The sequence below is a fragment of the Cyprinus carpio genome, chromosome B1, assembly GCF_018340385.1.
Source record: "Cyprinus carpio isolate SPL01 chromosome B1, ASM1834038v1, whole genome shotgun sequence".
NCBI lineage: Eukaryota > Metazoa > Chordata > Actinopteri > Cypriniformes > Cyprinidae > Cyprinus > Cyprinus carpio.
The window spans coordinates 16,452,857-16,475,525 of NC_056597.1; the positions used below are offsets into that span (position 1 = coordinate 16,452,857).

Sequence of the window (22,669 nt, forward strand, 5' to 3'; positions counted from 1 at the left end):
CACAAGTCTTTCATCCAGACCACTTACAAACACTTCACATTTGCAACTCGTCATGAAACTCTCACTTCACATCCCTTAGTTGATCATTGGTCACCAAGCACAAATGTTTCCGTTAGCCTTTTTGTGGTTTTGTGTTTTGGATGAAGTGCACATATTTGCACGAGAGAAGTTAGAAGCTAAAATAACTGCTGCCAATGCTCTGTACTGTTGTTAATCTGACACTGACGGATGTCCACTGAGCTGGAATTAGCTACATTTAATTATGAGACAGTGTAATTTGGCATAACGCAAGTAAAGATGAATAAATCATGCCCAACTACAAACTATAAAAAAGTGTAATGTTAGCAAGAGTAACTGTTCCTCATGGTAAATAGGTCTATGTGAGTATAAAAACAACAAGTTCTTTACTATTAAATGGGAGTAAAAAAAAAAAAAAAAAAAAAAAAAAAAACATGCATATGTCTCTGACAGCATTTTCCCCAATTTAGTAAACCTTATGAACAAACTATTGCTTGCTTAAAATTTACTTAAAAAAAATACAGAGATGTTTTTGCAAGATAAATGTTTGCAAATATTTGAAAATGATTACAAATAATATTCATAAAGCTAAGCATGATTTGAATGAACATATATATATATATATATATATATATATATATATATATATATATATATGGTGTAAATTGTTAAATATTTCTGCAAGGTGATAATATGGCTTCTCTTAATAGCCTACTTCCTCAACAAACAGGAAGCACAACCACAAATAGGCCAACAAATAGATGTCTGTTGTTCAGTGTGTTAAGCACAGGGAGCTGTCCAATGTGCTGAATTTCTACTAGAATTTCTAAAAATGTATTTCCTTAAAATTCAATTTGATTAGAGATGACAAGAGAAATATTAAATATTCTGTCAGTTACTTTTTCTTATGTCGCTGCAAACGATTATAAAAATATAAGTAGTTCATATAAGTAGGATGTATTCCATATGGTTTTAAATCAAAATATTGTTTAGTTATCAAACTGAGGCAATTAACATAAAGGCAAGATATTCATTCCTTTGTGTTCTATTACAATGGACCATATTGCTAGCAAGGTTACAAGCAGAGATGGTCGCATTATTGGGAGATACCAAGGTCCATTGCTCTACCATTGAAGAAAGTTTAACTTAGAACATAACTCAAGTTTGATCACATCATGTGTGCTTTGTGACACCATTGAATTTCTGAGCTGTGTGACAGTTAAATTCCATTTGTAGACATAGAATTTTATACATAGATTCCACATTTGACCACTTCAGAGACATGTGATGCATCCCAATTTGCATACATATTTGCTGACCAACAACAAAAAAAAAAAAAAAAAAAAGAAAAAAACCTGTTAAAACATTTTTGTGTGAAATTACTATGTATTCCAGGTTAATAATTGCATTATTTTCACAGGAACTTCACAGTGGGACTGCACACACAGAATTTTCTTGTAAACAAACAGCATCATACTGTGTTTTTACAATTCATATGTATTATGTATCCCAGCATGCATTATAAAAATTTTAGCAGATGTAAAAGCCCTTTCACACAAAAAGAAAAAAGAATAAGCCTCAGGCGGAAGGATATGTAAATTCACGTCTGTACAGTAGAACGCAATTCAACACTCTTCTGCAATAAAAAAAAAAAAATTAAAATTAAATTAAACCCAAATGTTATGTTTATCTAAAGTCATTTTTGCTCATTAGTATGGTTAAAATACGATTAAATACGTAAAGTATATTTAAAATATTTAATTATTGCAGGTTGGCGTCATATCCTGAGTTTGCATTTCACTGTTTTTATTCGTTTTGAGGAGCAATGAATCTGTTTTTGTACAGGTAAGATGAGTAAATGCATGTTCCTATTTAGTCTAGAACTACAGTAACATCATGTTCACACAGCACCTCTTCACTTACTTCTGATTTCTCTCAGCATGGGCACAGGAGAGCTATCAGTCAATGGAAACATATTTGAAAAAGCAACTCAGATGTTTCCTTGTAAATTAAAAGGTAATGCTTTACTAGTAGTTAAATGTCAGAAATGAACTTCATGCAATCCAGTCCCACGATGAGAGAAAAATATTGACACTTTTATACCAACATTTAAGTCATTGAAACCAAATTCACAAAAAAAAACTCAATAAACCAAATAATATATTAAATCTATTTGAATATGCTGAAGTAACAAAGAACCACTTTGATGTAGAACACAAGCTTTTGGTACATTTAAAGGAAAATGCCACCTTTTTCCATATTCAACTATGTTCTTCCCTCAACTTAGACAAGTTAATACGTACCTCTCCCGTCTCAGTGCGTGCACTAAATCGCGTGCCACTAGCTTAGCACCATTCATCCCTTAGGATCCAAACAGAGATGATTTTAGAAGCCACCAAACACTTCCATGTTTTCCCTATTTAAAGACAGTTACATGAGTAGTTACACGAGTAAGTATGGTGACACAAAATAAAGCGTGGCGATTTTCTAATTGGATAAAAATTATGACTATAATGTATGGCGGAAGAGCACATTCGCAGCACTTCGACCTCGGCGCAATAATATAATCACTCCTGAGAGTGGGAGTTTTCAGGAGTGATAATATTACTGTGCCAAGGTCAAAATGCTGCGAAGTGCTCTTCTGCCATACATTATAGTCATCATTTTTATCCGCTTAGGAAATTCCTTTGTCAACAGTCTCCTCTGTGTCTCTCTATATCACCGTATGCTGTGTATGCTCTTCTTCATCAGCTGCGCCACAAGGATGCACTGTTTTCTTTCAAATCAAAGCTAAATACACGTTGAAGTGCATCCTTGTGGCGCGGCTGATACAGAAAAGCATACGCAGTATACAGTGATATAGAGAGATACAGAGGAGACTGTTGACAAAATAATTGTTGAATAAAGTTGTTATTTTTGTTTTCTTCGCTTACAAAAAGTATTCTCATTGCTTCATAACGCTACGGTTGAACCACTGATGGCAGACTATTCTGACGATGTCTTTCATACTTTTCTGGACCTTGACAGTGTACTTTACTTTATTTTATTTCTATGGGACAGTCACAAGCCTCCAGTTTTCATCCAAAATATCTTAAATTGTGTTCCGAAGATGAACAAAGCTTTTACGGGTTTGGAACGACATGGAGGTAAGTGATTAATGACAACATTATATTTTGTATCCCTTTAATGATCATCAAACAACAAAACAGCTGTGATAAAAATGTATATTTAATTTATACAGTGAACACTATGCAGTGTTATTTTCCCTAATAATTACTTCTCTGTATTTGAATACTACCAACCTTATTTTATTTGTAACAAATTCTGTTGTATTTATCTATGCTTGTAATTTGTGTACTTGAGATGAATTGTACATTAATAAATCACAACAATCCCACATTGTTAAAAATTGCCAGGAATTTACCAGATTAAAGAGAATTATTTTACAATAAATTACCGTATTGAGAAATGTACTGTGAAATCAATGCATGCTGGGTCATTTTCTTACAAATGACTGAGAATGAACAGCAGAATGATGCTAATATCAGAGTAATTCACTGCTCTTGTTTTACTGTGAATTCACATTATAAAGTTGTCTTTAACTGTGCCACTCTGAGAAATGTATTTGTTTACTATTGTAATTGTTTTGAAGTCAGCATAATGGTGATTGGTGATCCCATTTGTTTGGGCTCTTTGACCTTTTACATTCATATTTAAATTTCTGATCTAGTCATGTTAGAGTGTGACAAATAAAAACATTTGTCAAAATGGTGAAAAATTAGAATATAAAATATGCTAATCATCTGACTTTAAGTTAGTCAAACTATTCTTAGCGTGAAACATATAGCATTATTTATGCAGGAAGATTAATCAATATTTTATTTCATATTCATAACTGTTTGTGGATGGATCTTTCACAGTAGTGAAGCAACTTCTGCTAATATGCATCTTTTAAAGATGTGACATCAATAAAAAACACATAAATGGTAACAATCATTAAATAAAACAACACTTACAACCAGTGTTGGGGGTAAAACATTACAAGTAACGCGAGTTACGTAATCAGATTACTTTTTTCAAGTTACAGTCTGTGCGTCATTCTCAGAGATGCTGTAATTATACTTACTCATCCAACAGAAGGTGTGGGAAAAATGTGCAACTGCAAAACTACTGTATGCAGGCATTGCAAACATACAAAACCGAATTCACCACAAACTCACCGCATAAACAAACACCAACAAGTCCTTTCTATTTCTATCTCATATGCACATAATCAGCAAACTGGATGGAAACATTTGTGGTTAAGATTGTTATCTTTATTACTGAGAATAAGACATGACCTTTCTTTGAAAGAAAACAAAGATACTGTAGGAGTGTAAAGCTCCTTTGAAGAGCAATTCAGAGGGTTCAAGGGTTCAAAAGAAAAACTTAAAATAATGTCTAATAATTTCTACCTCATTTCATTTTAAATGTAAAATGGGCATAGGTTTTCTAGTTTCCTTTACAATTTCTAATACATTACTATAATGGGATGGAAAAAGGTGTGATTTAGGAAAATTTGATGAGGCTTATTGAAAAAAAATGAGTCAGATAAATGTTGCGGTCATCCAGTTGAAGAGAACTATACACAGCTTAAAGGGGTTATGAACTGAGAAACCAAATTCCCTTGATCTTTTGACATATAAGAGGTCATTATACTATAAAAATCCTGTAAGTTTCAGAACTCAAAACTTTCTGGTTAGTCTAAAGACAGCTTATATTAAAGGTAGTCTGCCAAAACGACAGCTTTTGGAATGTTCTACTCTATGATGTAATAGTGTGGCTAAACCCCGCCTCCACAGAAGAAGATCAACGCCTGAAGATCAACACAGGTCCACGCAGAAACTGAATGATAAAGATGGCTCTAAATACAACAAGATGCTGTGCAGTGCCAAGTGCATTTTTTATGTGTTTTGATCTAAATCACACCAGTGTCCATCTATAAGGAATGTACGTTCTCTAACATACACAACTATTAGTCAATCGTATCAGTGGGCGTTTACTTCCGACTCTACAATCCGCCATGACTATTCAAACAGAGCATTCTGATGAGGGGGATAAAAACAGGACAGAAAATAGCGTGTTACTTCTAAATAATGTTTTTAATATAAAAATCTTGAAAACATAATAATTGGACCTCAGAGAACAGTACAAAATTTAAAAAACAAAGGCAGTTTGTGACCCCTTTAAACTAAACGCTACATAAAACAGGAAACCCACTTCCACATCCTGTTACTCATCACTGTGTGTCCACAAAGACTGTAGGGAAACATACTAAAACACTTTTACTGAAAGAAAATATTTTTATCTGTCAATACTTATAAAGAAGAAGAACTGCTTATAAAGAAGAAGAAGAATTCTTGTTTCATATTTTTCATCTATGATTTAATCATAGACACACATTTTAACCAACAAACATGCCATTAAAATAATATTTCAATGATAATACCTCCTCCAGCTTTCTAATCTATTCAGCTTCTGTTCGGATAGGAGCGTAAGTAGTGAAATCTGAACTTGGCGCTTGTGTTTTCTTGTGTCGGTTTTGTCTCCTGGTCATCAAGTCCACAGATGCATAACACACCTCGGTATCATAATTTTCCTGTAATAAAAATTAATGTTTTGATTTAATTATATAACATTTATTACAGTATATATTTACATTTTAGGTAACTTTTTTTACATGTAACATTAACAATGCATTAATACATTTACTAACAATGAGCAATATGTGTGTTACTGTATTTATTAATCTTTTATAATGTAAGTTTATATAATATAGATCTGTTCATTGTTAGTTCATATAAGCTAAGATCCATTAAGTTATATTAAAGTGCACCTATTATGGGTAATGAAAAGTTCATATTTTGGTTTTGGGAGTCCCCAACAACAGGTTGACATGCATGCAAGGTTAAAAAACATTTTCATTGTTCTTAAAATATGCATTTATTTTTTCCTTTTTTGCTCAATGACTCCCAAACGATTCGTTTAACGATTCATTTTTCCAAACTCCTCCTTTGCGTGAGGCTAAACTGCGGTGATTGGTCTGATAACCCAGTCTGTCGTGATTGGTCTACTGCGTGCAGCGCAGGTCAATAACAGAACACCCATCACCATTACTGAGGCCACAGCTCGGTGGTAAACACCCAAACAGCCATGTTATATGTGTTAGCCGAGTGGCAACCTCCCGCTCTCTCTCGTGAAGCCAACATGGAAGTGACTAAAACTGTAATTCATCGACTGGCCGCTTGAGGCTGGCTGCAAAAGGGAGTCAATCCCATAGACTCCCCATGTTAAAATGCCCAACTTTACAGCAGAAAAAAAAAACGTTTACAGCCTGGTGCAAAAAAATTATTTTGGTCTATATAGCTAATTTTGCTCTTCATGACAACTGTGAGGGGGGTGAATTTTTTTTCCGTTTAAATTATATTAAGCCTTAAAGTTCTGCATAATTAAGGGCATGGCCACTTGAGTGACAGGATGGATTGCCGCTGCTGACAATGCCGTCACACTAGGTGGGAGTGGCTTCAGCAACCAGCTCCCGCCTTTTTGCCTATTTTCGAATATCCAGGAGAGTCGCGCGGTGACGCATTGCCAAGATGGCGACGGCCCGCTCTGCACACTTTGAGCTTCAAAAACGCTCTTCAGGAATCTACGGGTGACGTCACGGACACTACGTCCATGTTTTTATACAGTCTATGGTGTTAGCCCAATGCAGAAACGTATTGATAAAGCACTGCAGTTTGTACACTAACGTACTGCTCTATTCTTTATCAGAACTGCAAATAATAACAACGACAAACATTCACTATTCATCCATAGATTTCTAGACAATTGCGAGTGAACAGATATTGCTGTTAGACAGAGACCTACAAGCTGTGTGGAGCGAACACAATACACACAACTAAATACGTATTTTGCAGTCTACAGTAGGCTTCAGAGTACATGAAGTTTTTAAAAGAATTACTCCACTTTCAGAGTAAAAATATCCTGATAATTAACTCACCCCCATGTCATCCAAGATGTTCACGTCCCCCTTTCTTCAGTCGCAAATGATTTATCTGTCGCAACTTATATAATGAAATGATCGGTCATTTTCTTAAAATATATACATTAATATATATATATATATATATATATATATATATATATATATATATATATATATATATATATATATATATATATATATATAATTATACACTTTTTGCTCATCTTGTCTAGCTCTGCGATGCGCATGCAAACTCTGTGTACAACGGTTCAAGTTAGGGTATGTCTTAAAATTCCCAACAATTTTCTCCTCCAACTTAAAAATCGTCCTACATCATTGTTTAAATTTATTTATTTATTTATTTATTATATATATATATATATATATATATATATATATATATATATATATATATATATATATATAAAAAATTTTTTTGAAAGAGTGTTTGACCATCCTTGCACGTTCACTTTGTAAACAATGGGTTGGTGCTACTGCAGCGATTTCGGATGATTTTGGAGAAAATGAGTTCCGAGTTTTTCGACATACCGTAACTGTACCCTAACGGATTTCCCCTCACAGTGCAGAGCACAGCGTCTTCTCCACAGAAATCCGCCATGGTGTTTGAGGGAAGGGAGGTTCAAGTTTTCCCGGGTCTGCGCTTACAACAAGTGGGCGGGCATAAATATGCTAATGTATCAGTTTGACGTCACCTTGAAACAGCTAAGGAGTAATTTTAAAAACGACTCGTTTTCATGACTCGGAGTCGACTCTTTCCTTTGAAAGACAATAACAACATACACACATAACTTTCAAAATTGAGATTTGATTAATTTATGATAACCACTTAGAGCTGTGTTACACACTGCATGAAAGGTCATTTTCAAAAATCCATAATAGGGGCACTTTAACAGATAGTTCATGTTAGCTAGTTAACTTTTTTTATTTTATTTTATTTTATTTTGTTATTTATTTGTTTGTTTGTTTGTTTGTTTGCAACCTTATTGTAAAATGGTACCCAAATCTTTTTAAGCTGCAGAAAAAAAGAGCCAGTAATTGAAATCTGCCATATTGTGGATAAACTTGCGTGTTCCCGTTGGTCATACCTCAATAATATTTCTACCTTTCTGCTTGAGTTTTTGATCAGTTGCAGAATCTGAAATGAAATATTTAAATTAGAGGATTCCAATTCATGCAGTATTAAAAAAAAAAAAACTTTTGTCATTGGTAAAATCTGTAACACTTTGGCAGTGCAAAAGAAGAGTATTAATCTCTGAATAATTACCTGTAGTTTTCCTACAACAGAGGCAGAATACACAGATGGAGGAGAAGAGACAACACACTGGACACACACTGAACAGCAGCGTCCAGCAGAGCAGACAGTCTGATACAGGAGGTGGTGTGGAGGTGGTGTTCAGGGGTCCAGAACAGGAATTCACTTGCTCAGGATAAAATAAATACAAATGTATCAATGAATGTTGAAAAAAAAAAAAAAAAAAATTATCTTGCTTCTTGATGAGAAGGTAAAGTTTTCCAGAATTACACAAACAATGGTGTAATAATGACTAACAGAAGTGTTTTCTTACCTTTCAGAGAAAGACGAGTTGTTTGGTTTCCATAATAGTACACCTCAGATTGGGAGAGGATGCCTTTTCCATCTTCATTTACCTTCATCTGTAGTTTTGCACAGTAGTACAGTCCCAGATCAGAGACACTGATGTTAGTAATATGTAGATCGTAAGAATTATTATAGAGATTGTGGATAAAGCTGAATCGCTGAAATATCTCCTCATCCAGTTTCCTAAAATCTATTATAAGAGAGGGTTGATTTTCATGAGAGCAGTTTCTTATCCATACAATGCTGGAACCAAAAGTTACAGAGCGATCACAAAAGAGAGTGATGTTGTCTCCTGGTTTGACGTTCATTTCCAGTTCTTCTCCATAGATTATTTTCTGATAAAACAGGAAAACTGTAAAAGTACAAAATATCTTTATGTAGCACTTCAAATTATACTATTATATCAAAATATTCACAGTAGTGACGTTTTTACTCAAAAAACTACAGCTAAAGAATTATATTTTTTTTCTTACACATGAGCACGATGAGAGCAAGTCTTGGCCTCTCCATCTCAGTGAATGATTGTGAATAAATGGCACTGCTGAGGGTCTTAATGCAAATATGAACTCTTACCTGATTGGTTCACACCAATGGAAAGTTTTACATAAAGCGGTCTGCGTCATGAGGGGTTGGCGGTAAATTGGGTTATTGTGTTAACAAAGAGTGAGTGCAATATGAACCAATCATTTGTTACCTTTTAGACTTTTTTGCCCTGATTTGGCTTTGTGAATAGGAAAATCTTAAACCTTTTCATCAGACAGATATGCAGAGAGGCTACATTATTTGATAATAAAATGTAACTTGTGTTTCTTTAATAATAGGTATGATTAGCATCAGAAATTATTCTGACATGAAGATAAACCCAAGATTATGTGCTTTACATTTCAGATGCAATGAGAAAATTTATAAACTTTGAACTGTAGGACTTTCTTTGTTTTATTGTAGTGGGTCAAAATAAGAAACTATTATGCAACAACACCTAAACATGTCAAAACAGGAAACCCACAGGCCTCATTTAGACCTCTTACAACCTCCTCACATTTGTTGCCTTTACACCTCATCAAACTTTCACTTCACATGTCTTGTAGATTATTGATCACCAAGCAAGTATGTTTCCATTATACTTTGTTTGCTTTTGTATGTTGGTTTAAGTTCATGTATTTGCACTGAGGCATATAGCTCACATTAATTCATGCAGGAGAAGTTTTCTGTGTTCTTATTGAAACTGGAATAGCTGCCCAATAAAGTAAGGATACAATTGAAGATTATTAATCCCTCGTATCAACATGATGTTATGTTTTGTGAAGAACTGAAAATTTCAATTAAAAGGGTCCAAAGTGTACCATTTAAACGCCCAGTATGCTTTTTAATGCTTTTTTGATTCATTTTTGATTAGTCAGCCAAAAGAACTAGTGATCAAAGAGGCCAGATATTAATGACAGTTTTAATATTTGGCATTTTCAGCATTTTCAACAATAATCAAGCATAACTTGTCAGTCTAAAATTCTTGTCTGGATTTTTCTTTAATTTAATCACAGCCCTTTTTCTTATGTCTTAGCTTAAAGGAATATATAACCCCAAAAAATAAACATTTACTGAAAATATGCTCACCATCAGGCTATCCAAGATATATATGAGATGATTTCTTTAAAAAAAAAAAAAAAAAAAAAAAGTAAAATAAATAAAATAAAAAATAGAAATGAATTACAGTAATTCCTGCGACCTCCAGAGGCTGAATTCACAGCCATATGTGATTGATTGTTGTCAGATACAAGCTGAATATGCTTTTTAGCTACGTCTGTAAGGTGCTCATGGAGATGTGGCTTCTCTTAATACTTTCACAATATTATAGAGAGACAGCCTCATATACTTCAGAAAATATTCAGCAGATTCAGCCTGTTATTCAGTCAGTTCAGTACTGGCAGCTGTCCAATGTGCTGAATTTGTACTGGTTCACCATACATTTAATGAATGTTAAAAATCTAATCAAATTCACTATATATACTTTGCTTGTGACATTTTACAGTTATTATGTGATACTGTATGATAACATCTGGCACATCATGGCTGTGGCAGATGATGGAATTGAGTCCAGGAGTGAATGATTACCAGTAGTTTTCCTCTGACAGAAAATGTACATAAAGATGGAGGAGAGGAGAGGAGAGAGAAGAGGAGAACACACACCGGACACACACCGAACAGCAGCTTTGAAGCAGAGCATACAGTCTGATACAGGAAGTGTGGAGGAGGTGTTGCACCAGGAGACACTGGCTCTATATCAAACAGAAGCAATTTTTTAACCATTCTCACACTTTTCAGTTAAGATATGTTTTATATTAATATTAAATTAATATATATATACTTTTTACTTTAACATGCTATTCAACATTAATAATATCTTTAACATTGCATGTATGTTGCAGTTGGAAAGCATAATGCTTAACAAATCTGTAGTTCACATATCGACATGAAAATGTACTGTGAATCAAATTTGTACATATATATAGACAACTCGACTGCTTTCTCTTTCTGCACAGTAGTATATTCATTCCTTTATCAGAGAAACTGACATTCACAATATGTAAATCAAAGTAGTTACTGGAGCTCTTGAACACAAAACTAAAATGTGTGATCCTAATGGTAGGGCACAGTCACAGTAGAGAGTGATGGGTCTGGTTAGTCTTAGTTACCCTCACTGGCCACTTTATTAGGTACACCTTGCTAGTACCAGGTTGGACCCACTTTTGCCTTCAGAACTGCCTTAATTCTTTGTGGCGTAGATTGAACAAGGTGTTGGAAACATTCCTCTGAGATTTTGGTCCATATTGACATGATAGCATCACGCAGTTGCTGCAGATTTGTTGGCTGCACATCCATGATATGAATCTCCCGTTCCACCACATCACAAAGCTGCTCTATTGGATTGAGATCTGGTGACTGTGGAGGCCATTTGAGTAAGTGAACTCTTTGTCATGTTCAAGAAACCAGTCTGAGATGATTTGAGCTTTGTGACATGGTGCATTATCCTGCTGGAAGTAGCTATCAGAAGATGGGTACACTGCAGTCATAAAGGGATGGACATGGTCAGCAACAATACATTTAAACGATGCTCAATTGGTACTAAGGGGCCCAAAGTGTGCCAAGAAAATATCCCCCACACCATTACAACACCACCACCAGCCTGAACCGTTGAGACAAGGCAGGATGGATCCATGCTTTCATGTTCTTTACGCCAAATTCAAATCAAGACTCATCAGACCAGGCAACGTTTTCCAATCTTCTATTGTCCAATTTTGGTGAGCCTGTGCGAATTGGAGCGGTACCCGGTGTGGTCTTCTGCTGCTGTAGCCCATCTGCTTCCGGGTTCGACGTGTTGTGTGTTCAGAGATGGTATTCTGCATACCTTGTTTGTAACGAGTTGTTATTTGAGTTACTGTTGCCTTTCTATCATCTCTAACAAGTCTGCCCATTCTCCTCTGACCTCTGACATCAACAAGGCATTTTCGTCCATACAACTGCTGCTTACTGGATATTTTCTCTTTTTCGGACCATTCTCTGTTTACCCTAGAGATGGTTGTGTGGGAAAATCCCAGTAGATCAGCAGTTTTTGAAATACTCAGACCAGCCTGTCGGGCACCAACAACCATTCCACGTTCAAAGTCACTTAAATCCCCTTTCTTCCCCATTCTGATGCTCGGTTTGAACTTCAGCAAGTCATCTTCACCACATCTAGATGCCTAAATGCATTAAGTTGCTGCCATGTGATTGCCTGATTAGCAATTTGTGTTACTAAGCAATTGAACAGGTGTACCTAATAAAGTGGCTGGTGAGAGTATAATACCCCTGACCACTGCTTATTTTTTCCACACCAGTCTCAGCAAGCAGTCATATTCATGCCTGCCCATGATTTGTTCTTGGAGGAATTTCAGTGGAGCCCTGACCATACTACTGTTGCTGAGGGTGACCTGTGTCTGAACTCTGTAATTTGTATTGAGGATTTGGAAGAGGTTATACCACAAAACCTCTCTTCCCCATTGCTTCCTCTCAGCACTGAGTCTCCTGTGTCTCTGCTAGTTCTGTCGAACCCTGAATTTCCTTTCCTTTCCTCTTTCCTACAAAAAAAATCTCCTTTAGTGACCATGCTCCTGCCCAGGCTACCTCTCCTCCCTCTGCTAAATTCAGTCCGTTCTCTGACCCCACATCTGCTGGATCCCTTTACCTCATCTGTTAGTCATTCCACCCAGCTGTTCTGAGTCACCTGGGGCTTTCAAGTCTTAATTTACCATTAATTTCATCTTAAATATACAGCATGTGTATGTTACTATTTTGGGAAAAAAAATATAATAATTGTGCACATAAGTTGTTCAGTTTAGTCCAATCTATTTGTAAGTTACATTTCGTAAAGACATTTTTGCATTTCTGTGTCATTATCAAGAATTGGTCCTGATGAAATGGTTTATGGTTGAGTGATTTTGACACCATTCTCTGTAATTGTAAGGAGGACCGGACTAGTTTGGACTATTTGCCACTAGATGGAGCCATTGAGTGCTCATCGTTTCCTACTCTTTTGGGATGTATTCATATTCACAAACACAACACACAGACACACAGACACAACATTAACACACAGTGCAGTGTTAATGTTCAAACTGTGTATTTACAATGTTAAAGTGGCTGACAATAATAAATATTCTCTTTGTTTTTTAACTGTGCAGAGCTGTAGATGAATAGTTAGGCCTACTACGCTACTGTTTTAATGTTGGTAATTATGGTGATACTTGGAGAGGTGGTAACCATTTGATCGAGTCTTGTTTGGATTATAACCATATGGTAACCTGTTAACTCTTCTTCATTCAAAGATTCCTAGCATGTAATCATCTCATGTAATTAATAACAACTATTAACCCAAATAGTGTGAAATAACAGAAACAAAATTTATAAAATTAGAATTGTGCAAGATTGAAAGTTGAGACATTCCACATAAAAAGCTGGTCTACAGGAGACATATTTGGCATTCTGTAGGCATTTTGCTCATCCCTAAGTTTTGATATGCATTTCTTATTTCACTTACTTCGTATTGTAATAATAATCAATATTATTCTATTAATTAGGGAAGTTTAATATATGATGGTGGTCCGACAGTGAGCCAGACCTCAAGCGAGACTACTTTAGCTTGTATCAAGTGAAGACTTTAAAAACTAGCATGCTTAATCCCCAGATGATTAAAATGCTTAATCAAAAGGAAACTTTTTTGGAGTTTGTTGCAGCCAGCAAAATTAATTTGTTTATATTTACAAAACAAGATTAAGTTGGCCAGTGAAGACATTGGAATTATTTTCTTTGTACTTTAGTCAATTAAATAAAGGTTTGAGAGAATGAACAAATAAAATGTTCTGGATTTTGTAGCATTTCCCAAAACATCCCAACTTACCTGTGTCACGGGTTGGCAAGGGAGGAACTCAGGTGCAGACAGGAAGTAACTAAACACAGGATTTATTTAACAAAAAGGGAAAACAAAAACCCACGGGGGGAAAACAAGGGCTAGGGTAGACACTAAATAATTCTACAAAACACAATAAACAAGGTAAACAAAGACTCTGAACACTAACTACTAACAAACACTCACTGCTTAGACAAAAGACTTCTTTGAGGGGTTTCAAGGACAAGATATCTCTGGAGGCTGACTGGTGGGAACACATACGTTGAACAATCACAGAGGTCTCAATGGCAGATGCAGCAGCTTTGGCTGCCCTCATTCTTCTCTCTCTTCTTTTCTCAGTGGGAGTCAGAAGATCAGGAAGTTGACTCGATGGATTAGGGAGAGTGGGGTGATCACTGTCGGTGGACTCTGGTGGTGTGAGTATCTGCCAATCCTTGCGGTGGTGCAAATAATTGGAAAAGTTCCAAAAGTCCAAGATCCTCAATTGCTCCATCTCCCACTGAGGCAGTGGATCATCTAGACAGAGGTTGAAGACCTCCTTAAGGGCTGCATCCTGGTACTCAAGGCCCCTGGACATAGTCCAAAAGAATTGGGCAAAAGGCCCTCACCTCCTGCCCCTGCTGCCGAAGTGCACCCAGGGCCTTGCTGGCGGGCCAGTCTCTCCTGAGCATTTGCAGGGGGCAGGATCTTGAAACTCATACTGCTGGGTCCTGACTTGGCTGGTTCGTTCTGTCAGGGTTACTGAGGGAGAGGACCCAAATGCAGATTGAACAGGGGACGTTTATTGACAAATAAGACAAGCACGATAGGAGGGAGTGGCTTGAACAGTCCAGACAGTAGGAAAGGGCGTACAACAGTGAAGCAGGCAGATGGGGGGGGATGACCGCCGAGGAGGGCCCTGGGTGCCAACCGAGCGCAGGACTGTAGAGGAGGCTGTGCTAGAGACCAGACCACAGCACCAGGAACCAAGGGCACTTGGCTATGGAGGTGAAGCCACACACGTCAGACCTCCAGGCAGGGAGACCCAGTGGCCAGGGAGAAAGCAGGAGGCAAGACAGGAACAGACAGAACTCACAAAACACTAGACAAGACAAAAGTAAATTAAAAGGTAAAGAAACAAATACAAAATAGTTCTAGAAATAACTGGAAAGACTAAATCAAGAAACTCAAACTCAACAACAAAAACAAGTCAAACTCAAAAACAAATCAAACTCATGAGAAACTAAAATAGAGATCCAAACAAAAAGAAAAACTAAAACTGGACTAAACCGTGACCAGATAAACTTAAACTAATAAATACCAGACTTTAACAGACAAAGAAAATCTCGATTAGTAAAGATCAGCTAGCAAGCTAAGCAAACACTAACTCACACAGCAAAACGAACCAGCAAACACATGAGGGAAATGAGCACAATAAATAGGAAGGAAAAGCACACCACACAAGGTGAGAACAATCAATTAATGAGTGCCAAACAAGGACTAAACGAGGGGGCGCGTGGTAATGTGAAACAAGGGGGCAGGACAAAAGGAGCACATGGCCAACATAAACAAAGACAAAGCCATGTGGTCATACACAGGACAAACAGAGAAACACTAAACAAAGACAAAATAGACACAGCTGCCAGGGCAGAACCCTGACAACCTGGATTTGGGGTTGTATTAGTGAGCAGGTGATGTAATGCTAGATTTCTCCAAATATGTTCCAATGAAGAAACAAACTTATCAACATATTGGATGGCATAAGGGTGAGTACATTTTCAGATTTTTTTTTTTTTTTTTTTTTTGGGGGGGGGGGGGGGTTCTACTCATTTTAAAAATGTAACTGTTACATTCAAAAGTAACAAAAATGTACAGTAATCCCTGCCTCATGAGGAATAACAGTCAATAACAGTCAAGATATCCTCAAATCAACCTCCAGAGGCCAAACACAGCAGTATGTGATTTATTGTTGTCAGATACAAGCTGAATATGCTCTTTAGCTATGTCTGTAAGGTGCTAATGCCGATGCGGATTTTCTTAATACTTTCTCAACATTATGGAGGGATGGCCTCATATACGTAAGAAAATATTCAGCAGATGTCTGTTATCCAATCCTTTCAGCACTGGGAGCTGTCCAATGTGCTGAATTTCTACTGGTTCTTTGTTACTGAAAGTGAATCTAGAAAAAATGCACAAAGATGGTATTTACATTACATTTGTTACATTTAACAAAAATTCTACTTTTACAACAATGTGAACCTTTTCTATCATTTTGATTAAAAACCCAAGGTTAATGAGAACTTTTGCCGAAAGAAATTTGTGTCCATCAAGCAGGGTTTATTATTATTATTATTATTATTATTATTATTATTATTATTATTATTATTATTGTATATTGTATTTTATTCTATGATTTTTTTCTCTAATGTTCCATTTTAAACAAAAATCAAGAACATGAGATGAACAAAAACTTTGAGGTCAAAACAGCAACCTCTAAATGAATTGTTCTGGGCTTGGCATAATTTAAAATTATTTAAAGGGCACCAATTATGCCCCTTTTTACAAGACGTGATATTGGTCTTTGATGTCCCCATAATGTGTCTGTGAAGTTTCAGCTCAAAATACCCCACAGATCCTTTATTATAACATAGAAAATTTTATTGTTTTGGGGTGTGTCTAAAAAAGAGCTGTTTTGGTGTGTATCATTTAAATGCAAATAAGATGCGTATTCCTGCCCCATCTTCAGAAAAGAATGTAGCGTATACATCTCTGCTTTGCATGCCTACTGCAATAAACAGCTGGTAGAAGCAATGTATTAACTGGAGTCAGACACAGATGAAGGAGAGACTCTGGCAGAAGAAACACCTATGAGAATGTAACAGGACATAAAAGTATTTAGGTAGATTTTGAGGTGCATTATCTTCAAAAATAAAAGTAATCCACTGTGTCCTCAGTGGCTCAGATTTTGGGAGAAATGAAAACTCTTATGTTTATTCTTACATCCAAACACAGAACACCAGGATTATTTACGAGACATTGTCAATGTTACAGCTGCTCAAGCGTGGAGAAAATGGAGGACAGCATATAAGACAACTCGCTGAGGCAGGAAACTATGGTGGTAATGCAGGATTATCTGTTATTGCGTCCTAAACAATGTGATGTCACACTGCTCAGAGAATCAAAATGGCATGTCTATAACTGAGACGGATATGGTTCATGGGATTTTAAAATAAGGAGTGGGTGGATTTTTAATCATTGTAGGGTGGTTGTGTTCAAACACTGCCAACACACATTTATGTCCATGTAAAAGTGGATTTTGCAATAATAGGTACCCTTTAATAGGTAATACAAACCTTAACATAAATGTAGCATACATTGGGAAGCTAAGTTAGGTGGTGCTGTAATGGTGACAAACCTAAAAATGCCTACAGTGTAAAACTGGTGGTACTGATTTCTAAAATATAAAGCTAAACAGTTGTATTCAAAAAAACACAAGGACTGATCATTTGTTGATCTTTATTATCCTTAAAAATGTATGGAATGTATTTTATGTTGGACTGAAGAGTAAAACACTTTTTGCAGAAACTCCATTAAGCGCTGACTACTGGTCATTTTAATGACAGGGCCTGAAACACACACACATACCAACTTATTCACCCCATAAACAACAATACATAATGCATTTGTGATCGGAGAAATGACAAACTACAAGCACTACTCTACACTGCTCAAAACTTGCGTTTGAATCATCAGTGGCAAATTCTTTAAATATGAAAACGTACTTACAGGCTGTGAGTCAGAACAGCCGGCATTGTAGTCTACTCTCCCAGAATCAGGAAACAGTCCTCCATAAAATGCGCTGCACACATCTGAATATTTGGGTTGAACTGTTCTGGAACAGTGTTGTAATACAACTTAACCACTGATTTCTAGTCATGTCCTCTTTTGGAACTAAGTATTTTCACTTTCGCAATGAAACACAGCGTCTTCACAACATGGCGGCGGGGCAGCAGTGGCAGCAACAATAAAGTTACAGCTTCTTTCTTTGCATGAACATTTGGGCAGCGTTATGCAAATCTTCCCAAATCATGATGTATACATGTCTTAACTTTTATAAAGAATATCTCTTTGGGTTTGCGACTTTAGTTTGCAACTTTAGGGATCTTATCTATTCACAAACAGCTTGTAACACTCCAAAGTGATAGGAAAACTTGAAATCGCATCATATGACCCCTTTGACGTTTTTTACAAAAGCAAACCTACACTGCCCCCCTCTGGCCTCTAGTAAAACTAAACACACTGACTGATCTGACCACCAAAATAAGTCGCTTTTAGACAGATAATGGACAGATAAAGTGAAAATATACAATGTCATGCCATTAAATATAGTGGAAAAGTAAATTTCACAGGTAGAAGAAGCATATTCCTTACACATATTAGTTTTGAGATAATCTTGAGCATCATATGAAAATCATTTGAATTGTCACGTGGTGTACATTACCAAAGTAATAGGAAATGTCCAAAGTGCTGTCTTGCAAAAACTGAAACCTGCTCTTTGTGATTCATTCTAAAGAAATTAAGGCTTTTGCAAACACTGCATGCATACAAACCAAATTTACCACAAACTCACCACATAAGCATTTACACACATCAACCTCTGTCCTACCTATTTTCTTTCCTATTTCTCTCATAAGCACACAAGCATTAAACTGAATGGAAACATTGAGTTTAAGATTCTTATCTTTTTAACTGAGAATAAAACAAGACCCTTTCTTGAGAAAAACACAGTGTGACTGAGTAAAAACCCTTTGAAGAGAAACTCTGATGCTTTGAATATTTGATTCAAATTTGCTTTTATTTTAATTTGATTTAACTATTCCAAAAAATTATGCACAATTAGCAACCAGACAGATCTAATGCACATTTCTAAAGGAAATAAATAAAAATAAGAAAATGAATGTATATTACTAATGAGAAGGATCTAAAGTGGGCATCTGAATTTTTTTCTTTTTTTAAGTTTTAAGAATTTAAGTCTGTTTGCTTGTCACAAGCTGTTATCCAAACACACTTTCCTAATCAGCATGGAGTGTGCTTTATGGAAATTGGGCTAAATTGAAAAACTGGGTTAGATAAATTTTGCAGTCATTCAGTTTAAGAGAAATAAACACTTTAAAATAAGCATCACTTCACAAAGGAAACCACATCCTGTTATTTAGATCATCACTGTGTGTCCACAAAGACTGTACTAAAGCACTTTTATTAGAGGTAAAAAAACAAAAACCCTTGCACTCCAACAGTACCAGAATAACAAAATTACGTGTTTGAATTTATTAGATGATAAAAAAAAATCATGTGAAAAAAGTATCCAAGTTTGGAATTACATATTTTACATTCAAATGTAATAGTAAAAAGTCCTCTACCTTGTATGATTAGATGTGATGTTACATGACAATGAAACCTGCAACTTTTCTTATGTTTGGAAATTTTCAGAATCCACCTCAGTTCTGTTTTAGGTCTATTCAGTTTGTGTTCTGACCTGAGCGTAAGTACTGAAGTCAGAACTCTGCACTCGCTTTGTCTTGCGTTGTTTCTGTCTCTTGGTAATCACATCTAAAGATGCATAACACACCTCTTCATCCACGCACTGAAAAGAAAATTAATAAATGAATGTTTCAGTTTATAGAGAAAGAGCCAATATCTGTAATGAATGTGCATGGTCATATTGTTCATACCTCAGCTGTATTTCTACCTTTTAACTTATCTGTCTGATCTGTCGCAGCATCTACAATGGATTGTTAAATAAGATCACCACTTACATACATAAATACTTTAAAGGGCATGCAATTATGGTTATGTGTTATGTTTCAGTTTCTAACATTATTATTACATTTTGTGTGCAGGCCTTGTTAATCCAAAGTATGGTAAGTTACAAAGCTGTTGATCTGTATTATAATAAAAAAAAAGTGGCAACACAAAAGATTGTGAATTAGTGAATGATTACCTGTCGTTTTCTTACAACAGAAGCAGACCACACATATGGAGGAGAGGAGAAGAAACACCGGACACACACTGAACAACAGCGTCCAGCAAAGCAGACAGTCAGGAGGTGCAGAGGGTTTAGAACAGGAAGTCACTAAGTCAGAAAAAAAAAAAAAATCTATCAATGAATATTAATTTAAAAAAATAAATAAAAAAGTCCCTTCAGTGAGAAGGTAAAGTTTTTTCAGAGTTACACAAGCAATGATGTGATAATGACTAACAGAAGTGTTTTCTTACATTCCAGAGAGAGACGAGTTGTTTGGTTTCCATTATAGTACACCTCAGACCGGGAGAGGATGCCTTTTTCATCTTGATTTACCTTTTTCTCTACTTTTGCACAGTAGTACAGTCCCAGATCAGAGACACTGATATTAGTGATATGTAGATCATGAGAATTATTATAGGTGTTGTGGATAAAGCTGAATCGCTGAAATATCTCCAGTTCCAGTTTCTTATAATCTATTATGAGAGAAGGTTGACTTTCATGAGAGCAGTTTCTTATCCATACAACAACAGAACCAAGAGTTACAGAGCGATCACAGTAGAGAGTGATGTTGTCTCCTGGTCTGACTTTCATCTCCACTTCTTCTCCAAAGATTAATTTCTGATGAAACAGTAAAACTGTAAAAGAACAAAATGACTTCATGAAGTGGTTTAAATTGTACTATTATTCAAAAATTTTAACAGTAGTGACATTTTCATTTAGCTGAAGAAGTAAACATTTTTCTTACACATGAGTGCGATAAGAGCAAGTCTTGGCCTCTCCATCTCAGTCAATATTGTGAATAAGTGACACTGGTGAGGGTCTTAATGCAGACGCCAACCCTCATCTGATTGGTTCACGTCAATGGAAAGTTTTACCTAAAACAGCCTGCGTCATAAAGGGTTGGCACTAAATTGAGCTGTTGTTTGAAAGTACGAAAATTTAGAGCATTTTCAACCAGTTACCTTTTAGACTTTTTTGCTCTTATTTGGCTTTGTGATCAGGCACTTGATTGGTTCATAAAATGGAAATGTTCAAGATAAGTTAAGTTTATCTGATTGATATTTTTAACTATATCTTTAGTTCAGACATACCGATAAGCATCCTTATATGAGACATTTTGCACTTTACATTTCATATTCTTTCAGTCAATTTATGCCTGTCATGAGGGTCAAAGTTTCTGAATCAAAGTTTCCATACAAAATTCACAAGGTTCTTTGTTTTATTGTAATGGTTTCAATTCAACATCTAAGCATTTCAAAACAGGAAACCCACAAGTCTTTCATCCAGACCACTTACAAACACTTCACATTTGCAACTCGTTATGAAACTCTCATTTCACATCTCTAAGTTGATCATTGGTCACCAAGCACAAATGTTTCCATTAGCCTTTGTGTGGTTTTGTGTTTTGGTAAAGTGCACTTGCATGAGTGAAGTTAGAAGCTAAAATAACTGCTGCTAGTGCTAGTGTAATAAAAAAGTGAAGTAATAACAGTAAAATAACACAAGTGACGATCAATAAATCATGCCCAACTACAAACTATAAAGAAAAGTTCAATGTTAGCTAGACTAACTGGTCCTTATGGGTCAGATAGGTCTACAGTCATGGCTAAAAGTTTTGGCAGTGACATAAATTTTGTGTTTTGCTTAGTTTGCTGCTTCAGTATTTGTTGATTATATTTCCACGTTTCTATTGTATACTGAAAAACAATTATAAGCATATAATAAGTTTTAAAAGCTTTTATTGCCAAAAATATATATATAATGAGTCCATATTTACAGCATTGTTCCTCAATAGGCGGCCCGCTGCCCACATCCGGTCCGCGAGAGAAAATTATTTGGCCCTCGCTAATTTCAAATAATGTGGCATGAAAATTCAAACGCAGCATCAGAAAACCACATTTACTTGCATCGTGTCTACACTGGACGCGAACTTATTTTAATCAGTGATGCTGTCTACACTGGACGCAGCGCGGTGCGACAAATCCCAGACAGAAACCTGTTGACTCGTTCTATTTATGACGTGCTGACACAAAGTTCAAATGATTTGCAATGCATTGTAGCGTCCAGTGTAGATACGATGTGACAGCAAAAAAACATGGCAAGTGTGAAGTAAAGAAAAGTGGACACTGAAAATAGATGATTCAAATGTTAATGGACTGAAACATTTTGAGTGAGTGATACTATCTTTGTTATGGATGTTGGTTCGCAGTGAGTTCACAGAATTATACGTAAGTTTGCTTTAGCATAATTTATTTTCAAGATCTGAGGTAAAATATCTATTTTTGCTTTCACTGTGGCTATAAAGATCACGCAAAATAATATTCAAACTCACATTAGACACTTTTAACATTGAATAAAGTACATAATCATTACCTGAGGTGCAATTGTCATATTTTGTATGTTGTTCCTGCCGCGACGTCGCAGAAAATAAAAAACATTTCTAAAATAGAATTCCGTGTCGCTTCGTCGCGTCAATGCAAAAGATACTTTTTATTGCGTCGCGTCATATGTGTGTGTATATATATATATATATATATATATATATATATATATATATATATA

At 35.8% G+C, this 22,669-nt stretch overlaps 2 protein-coding genes across 2 annotated transcripts; both read right to left on the bottom strand.

Moving 5' to 3' along the window:
- Positions 1–4,432: 4,432 nt before the first annotated feature.
- LOC109098296 lies at positions 4,433–9,159 on the bottom strand. The gene is made up of 4 exons (XM_019111874.2): positions 8,632–9,159; positions 8,331–8,483; positions 8,152–8,201; positions 4,433–5,656 (listed from the first exon to the last, which is right to left on the bottom strand). The coding sequence occupies exons 1-4, from the start codon at positions 8,969–8,971 to the stop codon at positions 5,525–5,527; spliced, it is 675 nt and encodes a 224-aa protein (XP_018967419.1). The 5' UTR covers positions 8,972–9,159; the 3' UTR covers positions 4,433–5,524.
- Positions 9,160–18,842: 9,683 nt separating this feature from the next.
- Positions 18,843–20,965, bottom strand: LOC109098306. Its single transcript, XM_042717600.1, has 5 exons — positions 20,853–20,965; positions 20,359–20,742; positions 20,084–20,215; positions 19,815–19,864; positions 18,843–19,726 (listed from the first exon to the last, which is right to left on the bottom strand). Exons 1-5 carry the CDS (start codon positions 20,887–20,889, stop codon positions 19,598–19,600), a joined length of 732 nt encoding a protein of 243 aa, XP_042573534.1. The 5' UTR covers positions 20,890–20,965; the 3' UTR covers positions 18,843–19,597.
- Between the last annotated feature and the right edge of the window lie 1,704 nt (positions 20,966–22,669).